This window comes from Asterias amurensis, chromosome 11, assembly GCF_032118995.1.
Source record: "Asterias amurensis chromosome 11, ASM3211899v1".
Taxonomy (NCBI): domain Eukaryota; kingdom Metazoa; phylum Echinodermata; class Asteroidea; order Forcipulatida; family Asteriidae; genus Asterias; species Asterias amurensis.
In genome coordinates, this window is record NC_092658.1 from 18,446,964 (window position 1) to 18,456,302 (window position 9,339).

Here is a 9,339-nt window from a genome sequence, read left to right on the forward strand (position 1 = left end):
TTTAACGTATGAGATATAATACTTTGTTTTAGTTTTAATCTCTCCACTGAAGTCTGACGTTACTTCTATTAATGTATTACTTATCTCAACAATGCCAAGTACATATTAATTTGATGTAGGTGTCAGTTACCAATTGAATTACCTTTCTTCTTTTTCTTTTCTTGTCATGTGGGGGTGGTTCAATTCCCCCCCCCCCCCCCCCCCCCGAAGCGATGGGTATACCTTGTAAAGAGTCACTGCATATCTCCTCACTTTGATGTGCGGCAGCGATAAACGTAAGTTCCCATGAGGTATGTTAATTTGTGTAGTTGTACATAGGCTTTTTCATTTGGACTTAAGACATCCGACTTAAGACATCCCTAGGATCCCTTGCATCCCTTGCATGGAGAAAAACCTGGGTGTGAGCTTTTTTATGCACATTAAAATTGCCATCCTGAACAATATTCCTGATGATTGTTTTCTTAAGGTTCTCATTTTTTAACCAAATTGGAAAAAACGAAATTCCCAACTGGAAAGCACTACGACTGGTAGTTTCGTTTTGCAAAAGAAAAAAAGTTACAGGCTGGCTCAAATGCGGCGATTCACTGCAACATGTTTTGTTGTCACGACATCAGGGGTCGATTTAACAAAAAGTTAAGTCTAGTCCTAACTTAGGACTTGTCCTAGGAGATATTAAAAACGTAAGGCTAGTCCTAAGTTAGGCTGAGTAACTCGTCCTAACTCAAGATAAGACTAGTCCTAACTCTTTGTGAATTCCACCCCTGTACCCGGAGCTTGTGCCAGTTTTAACTTTGCTTAATAACTTTACTTCATACAGGCTGAAGATTGAACTTTCAAGAGAAGGCCTTCGTCAAAGCTCATGGCATCTACCATTAAAATGGAAATGATGAATTCTGGAGAATCAAGAGAGATCAGCTTTGCACCTGAGAAGGATTTTAAAGGTAAGAAATGTTTTAATGCTTGGTACCTTTGAAAAGTAGTATTGTCACTGGAATGTTTCCCAAGGGTAAGTTAGAAATATGTAGTACAAAATAAGAATGGTTTTCAAGTGATTTTTTTAGGACCTGAGTTGGCAAATATTGCCCCCAAAATGATTGATTTGTGTACTGGCAAAACTGCAGGCCGAATATTGTAAAACCGTTGAAGAGGGGCCCAAGTTTTGTGGCGCTTTCATTTTCAAAGTGTTGTGATGCTCTTAAGTTTGTGGTTCTCTTACTTCACAGTTTTTCAAGGACTCATTTTGTTGTGTCTGTTTTTTACTTTTGTCATCATTTTTGCCCCTAGACTAAATACTTAAAATGTGTATATTAAGTACTTGAATCAGTACTTTCCAGTTTTCCATTGGTGCAAGGGCGAAATATTAATTGTTCTGTATACCGACCCAACGAAAATGAATATCTATCAAATGCATTTTGGCAAATCATTTTGTAGTCATCAAACTGACATTCGCTCCAGACTTTTGGCGATGCTCTCAAACACTTGACCACCATTTACATAGGACTACAATCGAACGGTTAAATAACACAAAGGTATATTTTCCTGTAAAACAAGTGTCTGATCACCCTCTGGAAGAATGCTTTTTGTGAAAGTGCGCTGTCTTAGAATTGTTGTTAAATTGGGGATAATTTTTACCTTTTTTCCCGAAATTCACAGTCCCGCTGTCGACTGAAATCTCTGATGAGGCAGAAACCCTCCTTTGGACGCATGTTATTGGCAGCTCATCGATTGACACTAAAAGTGGACCAGATAAAGGGACTTACATTTAATGTGTTGGTTCTCTATAGCAACTGAGCCATAATAATTGGCAGTCACCTATTTTGTCATTGTCTTTGGAAAAAACCCAGAGACTGCCAACTTTAGGGCTAGATGGCTCAGCTGTTAGAGCGCCAGCATGTACAATTCAATTCAATTCAATCCAACAAAACATTTATTTATCCGCACTCAGAAAAAGAAAAGACAAATCATTAGGACAAAATTTAGAGCAGTTCAATACAAGCAAAGAGTAAACATAACCAATGATAATTATACTGAAAAAATGTAACCATTAAAGAAATAAGTAAGGAGGTTGCTCAAATAAGCCGAGGCTTGTAGGAAACAGCCCTAGACAAAATACAAAAACAATAAACGGTTTGATTAATTAGCTTGTTTTGTTTTGGATTTTTGTACACTGAAGTATAAAGAATGAAAGTGCTGGTTTTAACATGTTTAAAGAAAAAAGTATTTTAACTTGTTCTTTTTTTTCCTTTTTTTCCCCACACAGAGGTTGGTATGCCAACTAAAGTGAATGCTCTGAATCTAGGTATGTTTTTAGTAATAATAATAATAATGATAATAAATAATTCCAAGACTTACATAGCGCCCCAACCCTATAGACATGCTCTAGGGCGCTGATCAAGGAATTATGGACAAATTATTTTCAACCCCAAGTTTTTAAGTCAATTAGTCATTCAATCCCCTAGTTTTGCATCTAGACCCCTTACATACAACGTCACAAGCCCAAATAGCGTCCTCACTGAGGTCCATGAAGATCTATTATTGGCTGAGAGTATGGGTTTGATTCCTGGTCATGATGCTTGTGTTCTTGGGTAAGACTCAGAGAATTGCTTCTCATCATCCAGGAGTTATTACCTGTGAGGGAAGAGATTGTTATCATATGAATGATTAGCAACCTGAGAGCCCATTTTGCTGCTGATGCTGCATACTCCTAAGGAGTTGAGATGGTTTCGGTCCAATGAACATGGGGCAGTAATAGTATAAGGCACTTTGATATAATGTTTATTTCATATTTCAGTTGATTATTATAACTATTAAACATTCTCCTGAAGACGATCCAAGCATACTGATCAAAATGTTTATTTATATTTATTTGCCAAACCACCTGTTCTTTTCAGAACCAACACTACTCAAAAAGAGAAATTCACTTCGTCTTACCAGAAACCTCTCTTAGTAAAGCCCAGTTCATACTTCGTGCGAATGAAAAGCAAACTTTGACGACATTATGGCTGTTATGGCTGTTATTGCTGCGAATGTTTCGCAGGAGTTGAGCACATTTCAACTGATGTGAATTATTTGTGGTTTATAGTGAATTATTTGTTGCGAATTTGTGACGCATTTTCAGGAAGTAAGAACCGGGCTTAATACTTTCCACCTCACAAAGTTTTCAAATCCTACTCATTAAACTGATGTTATTTTTGACAGAGAAAAAGCAGCCAGTGTCTTGGTGCTCGTACATCTTGCTGCTGTTCGCTCTATTTCTTGTAATCTGTACTTGTCCACTCACCATCTGGTTCTGCTTCAAAGTAAGTCATACATTTTCTTATTATGGGCTGTTGGATTAATAGACAAAGCAAGAAAGTTGTTAAAAGCCAATAAATGGTTCGTTCTTATCATCATGGTAGTTGACTTTCTGTTTTCTTGGTTGATTGCAGACAGTCGCGGAGTATGAGAGAGCGATCATCTTCAGGATGGGCCGTCTACTTGGCGATGGACCTAAAGGACCTGGCTTGTTCTTCATTATCCCCTGTATTGATGATGTACAAGTCGTGGATCTCCGGACTCTGTCTTTTGATGTGGCACCTCAGGAGGTGAGTATTGTAGTGTGTCTTGGTTGAGCTGTCAAGCTCTGGTGTTTCTGATCAGCTGAGTGTGGGTTCAGGTCCTGGTCTTGACGGCAGGACTCCAGTCATAGCATTTAACCTATGACCTCATCATACAGCAAGGCTACGGTGGCCTGTCAATACAATTCCATAACGGGTAGGATCCAGGGATTAGTTCAGGGTGTCTGGACTTCTCACTTCTCTCTATGATTCTGTGGCCAGTTTCTTAGTCATGGCTTCAGCTCTTTTAATTCCAGCAGTTACACTTCTCTTCGCAATAAGTGTAAATCCCTTTTCACAAGTGAGACGAAGACCAAGGTCCCTTGTTAACGTTGTGGGCGCCAGTTGTTTGTCCCAAAGGTTGTTTGCGATTTCATAACATTCATTTAGTGGGATCAGATGCTCGTCAGACGGCACAAAAGGCAGACGGCGCAAAAGTCAAAGCCTCCGTTATATAGGAAAGAAGCGTAGAATGTCAAGTAGAGCCGTAAAGCTGGGCTCAGATGTCTCAACTTCTAGACCACCAAGCTTGCTTAGATTCATTTCTGCCTTCGCTCTCATCAATTTCCCACCCTCCATACTATTTTAATCAAATCGAAGCTCTCCTCAAATCTTTATATATACATGTAGATCCTTTCAAAAGACAGTGTGACTGTCACTGTGGACGCAGTGGTCTACTTCAGGGTTTCCAACCCTACGATGGCTGTCATTAAAATAGAGAACTACAAGAAGTCAACAGAACTCCTGGCCGCAACCACGCTGCGCAACGTTCTCGGAACCACGACCCTGGCAGAGATGTTGAGCCATCGTGAGGAGATCAGCAAGACTCTTCAGACACTCCTTGATGATGCGACGGATCCCTGGGGCGTCAAGGTGGAACGTGTAGAAATGTGAGTCAAAATATAGCAGGGAAAATAGAATTAATAGATGTTATATTTGCATCGGGGATTCATCTTGGTTTTACCCAAATACACCAATATGTGTCAGCACTGTATACTCAGTACTTTCTCGAGGTGTGTGAAAAAAATCACAGGCATATTACTCTAAAATAGAATTAGCTTTTGCAAACTGCTAACCAACAAAAGGAACTATGATATTAATGCAAAAAAATAGCTCATGGCCTGATGTTTTGACCCTAGCAGAGTCTTTCTCGGAGGCTAAATTTAACTATTTTTTGCTTTATTCAAACTATAGTCTTGAATAGTTCTCAGGGCACAACAACATTTACTTCCACCATCTGTAAAAAGGTGGTTGGTCAGGGCACCTTTGGTTATAGCAGTCCACGTGTATAGAACAAACTTCCTCCAGAAATCCGCCAGTCTGACTCGATCATGACATTAAAAAAACTGTTCAAGACTTAACTGTTCAGAGCTCACTTATTTGTAAATGGTAAATTCTTTTTGCTCAGCGCCTTGATCTAGTGTTTAGGATATGTGCGCTTTATAAGAACTCTGTACTATAATTTATGTTATTATTGACTCCTTTTATGACTGTAGAAAATATTTAGTATTCAATAGTTTGTGGAAACCATTTTGTGTTTGCAGCAAGGATGTGCGTTTGCCACAGCAGATGCAGCGTGTAATGGCCGCTGAGGCTGAAGCCACCAGGGAGTCTAATGCCAAGGTAAAACTAAATTGCATTGACGTCTGCAGAACTGCATTCTCATTTTTACGTGTTTTTTTCGTTGAAACTGAAATGAAGCAAAGAGCTGGGCAAATATGCCTCAAGTTAATTTTTGACTCTGAAAATCTAGGGTTTTCCAGACCATTCGGTTTTCCTCTCCCGGGAAAAATAAAATACTTTCGATCTCTGGCTGTGCTCCGTGGTCATAATAGGTTGATGTTGCTGGCTGCCAAAGGCCCCTTGCATGCCTGCTTCTCAAACACATAGTAGCCACATCCTTCCCTTTTCTACTCTAAGCTACGAGTAATGATCAAAGAAATTTATTAGGTTTTCGCCTTTGAGACCCCATGTCCTATCATACTATTCTTTCAGTAGGCATCAAACTCTTCCTTAAACTTGGAAATTGTCTTGGCCCGTGTTCCTGGCTGTGGCTGCTGAATGCACCATAGCTTCTTGTACACCCTTATAAGGTGCTTCATAATTGGGTCTCAGAATTCATAATTTTAAAAACCTATCTTTCTGTAAAAACCTATCTTTCTACTTAGCACCTTGAGTACCTTGTTTGCCTCCTAAACTATTATTAAAGGTAAGTAAGTTTTGTGTTTGTTCTCTCACTCTCTCTTGCTACAGGTGATTATAGCGCAGGGTGAGCAGAACGCCTCGTATGCCCTCAAGGAAGCAGCGGACATCATCTCCGAGAACCCTGTTGCCATTAAGATCCGCTACCTCCAGACTCTCAACTCCATCTCCGCTGAGAAGAACTCCACCATCATCTTCCCCATGCCCATCGACATGTTATCTGCTTTAATGGACAAGAAATAAAATGTATGTTCGGTTTTGTTGACGCTTTGATTACTCAGATATGTATGGAAAAAAGTCGTTTCACATCAGGGGCAAATATCATAGAGCTGCTTAAGCACAAAATGTTGTAAAATAATGCTTACAAATTTTCTGCTGAGCAAAAACAAGCAGAGTACCAGTCATAGATTGTACATGAGAAATGGCATTTTGGCTGGTAGTCATGTTTGGGTAAGCATAAATTTGTTGTGCTTAGCTACTTTTTGTGCTTTAATACTACATATCTGGGAAGTTTGAGTTCAGTTATATGCTGGGAACAAGACCTAAATAATGCCTTTGCTTTTAAAACCAAATCAACATGATGAGTCTCTGTAGATATCAAAAAGAGCTAGGATTGATCTTAACAGCTGGTCAATCTTTAGCTGCTAAGCAAAGTATGATGCCACAATAGAAAATGCACAGGCCATTTCATTTTTGACAACTCATTTTCAAGATCATACTTAGTGCTTTGTGAAATCGAGCCCCTGCATTGAGTTATGATAAGGGACAAGATGTTACTGCATGCACATAGTGTTTTATCTGTTTTACTTCAAAATTTTAAGGAGTAGTATCACTTGCAGAATTTATCAAGGCCCAATTTCATAGAGCTGCTTAAAGACAGTGGACACTATTGGTAATTGTCAAAGACTAGCCTTCACAGTTGGGGTATCTCAACATATGCACAAAATAACAAACCTGTGAAAATTTGAGCTCAATCGGTCATCAAAGTTGCGAGATAATAATGAGAGAAAAAAACACCCTTGTCACACGAAGTTGTGTGCATTTAGATGGTTGATTTCGAGACCTCAAGTTCTAAATCTGAGGTCTCGAAATCAAATTCGTGGAAAATAACGTCTTTCTTAAAAACTATGGCACTTCAGAGGGAGCCGTTTCTCACAATGTTTTATACCATCAACCTCTCCCCATTACTCGTCACCAAGAAAGGTTTTACGCTAATAATTATTTTGAGTATTTACCAATAGTGTCCACTGCCTTTAAGTGAAACATTCTGCTTAAACATATTTGCTTAGTAGTAAAACTGACAGGATACCAGCCACAGATAGTGCTTGTGATATGGTATTTTGTTTGGTAACTTTATTCTGGGAAGCATTGATTATTTTTGGGCTAAAGCAGCTCAATGATATTGGCCCCAGTATTTGTGCTTTAAAAGTTTCTGATAACTTTTGTTACATTACAGTTTTAGGCAAGTAGAAATTTCCATTTTCAATATATATTTTAAAAGAATTGCTGGTGCGACATAAGCTTTTGCTCTTTTTCAGGTTGATGTTGATTGACTCACTGTGAAATGTTTCCTGATTTAATAAATGTTTATTTGCATCGTTGACAAAGAATATTCATTTTAGTTTCTAACATTATACACTGATGTTAATCCAGAATTACCTTGTATTTCTGGCTCCAGTGATGTAGGAAATCTGACAACCAGCTGATTAAAAGGGAAAGATTTATGGGTCTGTCTTGGGCATAAATTAGAGTGATTTAGGTTTGATGCAAGACATTAATGACACTCATTTAATTAGTCCCTGCTTCATGGAAAGATTAGGTTTCCAGTAACTATAGCCCCCACTCCCCCGCCTGCCCTGAAATGCCATTGTTTGTTTTGTCTTTTTTGGGGGGTGGGTTGCTCTTATCAAATTGACTTGAGTTGAATTGAGGGATTGATGTATTAATTGCATCCCATACAAAGGATAATTATTATTTTATTTTTTAAGCAGTTAGCCTCAACAGAAGGGTTGGGGCGGGGGTGGGGGGGGTAGATGTCTGTAATGGTTCATATATGCAGAGAAGAGTACATCTATATAAGTTACACATCAAACAGCAATTTTTATTTATCCACCGACAGCAGACAATAACACTTTTTTTGTAGTTGAGAACTGGGGTTGTTTTATGAAGTTAAGTAATAATGGTAATTTGCCACCGTAGAATAAATTGTGGGAGCCCGTTCAGAACCTGGTAAATTTGTTGTATGTTTTCCATTGATGTTGCAAAATTTAACTTTTGGGGGGGTATGTTGTTGCTGTTGCTTTTGTTTTGGGTCCCCCCCCCCCCCTTTTTTAATCTTTAGTTGTTATTATTACTATTACAAAGTTTGGCACGATAGTAATATTTGGAGAACTATAATGCACATTGTACAAAGGTGCATTGTCAGATTTTTTGAAAACCAAAACATATGAATACATTTTATTTTAATACATTTTTTTCCTTAGTTTGTGACAAATAACAATGTATGAAATTGTTGTTGAAAATAATTTTGAACATTTTTCAATCAATATGGAAATTGAGTTCAGTTTTTAATTGTAAATTAAACCCAATTATTTTGAACACTTTTCCCAAATGCTTTTCAGAAAGATTCTCGAAAGGCCTTGTCGGGTCATCACACATAATTATTCCTTCATTTGTTGCAACATGGAGGTATAACTTAACCTCCAACAAATGACGTCAAAGTGTGGTCATTTTGACGCGCCGCCGGTGCAGCTAATTGTTTTTTTCAAAGCCATGATGTTTGGCCCTAATGTATCGATCGATAACTGGGAAACATTCAGATTATCAAAATATCAAAATTACAATTAATTAATGGCAAACAAGTAAAAAAAAAATACCATTATGTTTGTCGCTCAATCAAGTTGTTTTTAATTTTTTATATTGATGTATCCCTTTTTGAACCTCTTTATATATAAGATGTTGGTTGTTTTATTTATCAAAGCATGTATTTTAATGTATTATGCCTACATTTATCTTTATTGAATTTAAATTATATATACTACGCAGAATGATGCACGTGCAAACCAAGAAATAAAGTGCCTTTGAAAAATTGACAGAGTTCTGGGAACTTTTTTCTATTTTGTTTTGCGATATTGCATTTTTGTCGGCGTTGCTGTTGTTGTTGTTGTTGAGGAGGAAGTGATGCTTTATTGTTCTGCACCGAAGTAGAAGGAAATAAACAAAGAACATTTTTGGGACCCACTCAGTGAAAATGAGCCAGAATGTCGCACAATGCATTATTATGGACAGTTTAATGTGGATAGAGAAAACAAATATTTGCTTCCATTTGTTTTGTTTTACTTTTAAAGATCTGTACGCATGGTTAACCTTTAGAATACTTACTTATAGGCAATAAAGATGTGAATACAACAATTTTGTAATCATACTTAATTTGTGTCCTTTTGGCGCAAAATGGTCGTTTAAAACATCACTTTACTTGTAATTCAATTTTCACAAAAAATGGTGTATTGGCTAATTTCAAACAGGAGTAACTCAGCAACGC

General features: G+C 37.8%; 1 protein-coding gene across 3 annotated transcripts; it reads left to right on the forward strand.

Moving 5' to 3' along the window:
• Nucleotides 1–165: 165 nt before the first annotated feature.
• On the forward strand, nucleotides 166–8,850 carry LOC139944252 (stomatin-4-like). 3 transcript variants are annotated; one of them, XM_071941229.1, is made up of 8 exons: nucleotides 166–275; nucleotides 818–941; nucleotides 2,261–2,299; nucleotides 3,199–3,299; nucleotides 3,429–3,584; nucleotides 4,227–4,486; nucleotides 5,141–5,219; nucleotides 5,850–8,850. In XM_071941229.1, the coding sequence occupies exons 2-8, from the start codon at nucleotides 860–862 to the stop codon at nucleotides 6,039–6,041; spliced, it is 909 nt and encodes a 302-aa protein (XP_071797330.1). In that variant the 5' UTR covers nucleotides 166–275; nucleotides 818–859; the 3' UTR covers nucleotides 6,042–8,850. The 3 variants fall into 3 exon arrangements, with proteins under 3 accessions (XP_071797330.1, XP_071797332.1, XP_071797331.1); XM_071941231.1 differs by having other exon boundaries at nucleotides 265–290; XM_071941230.1 differs by lacking the exon at nucleotides 166–275 and adding an exon at nucleotides 343–400.
• Nucleotides 8,851–9,339: the final 489 nt, after the last annotated feature.

Bases quoted from the DNA above. Each gene is read 5' to 3' on its own strand.
- LOC139944252 (XM_071941229.1), top strand. From the start codon at position 860: ATGGCATCTACCATTAAAATGGAAATGATGAATTCTGGAGAATCAAGA. The intron at 3,300-3,428 runs GTAAGTCATACA...GGTTGATTGCAG, and splicing joins CCATCTGGTTCTGCTTCAAA to ACAGTCGCGGAGTATGAGAG. The intron at 3,585-4,226 runs GTGAGTATTGTA...ATATACATGTAG, and splicing joins TTGATGTGGCACCTCAGGAG to ATCCTTTCAAAAGACAGTGT.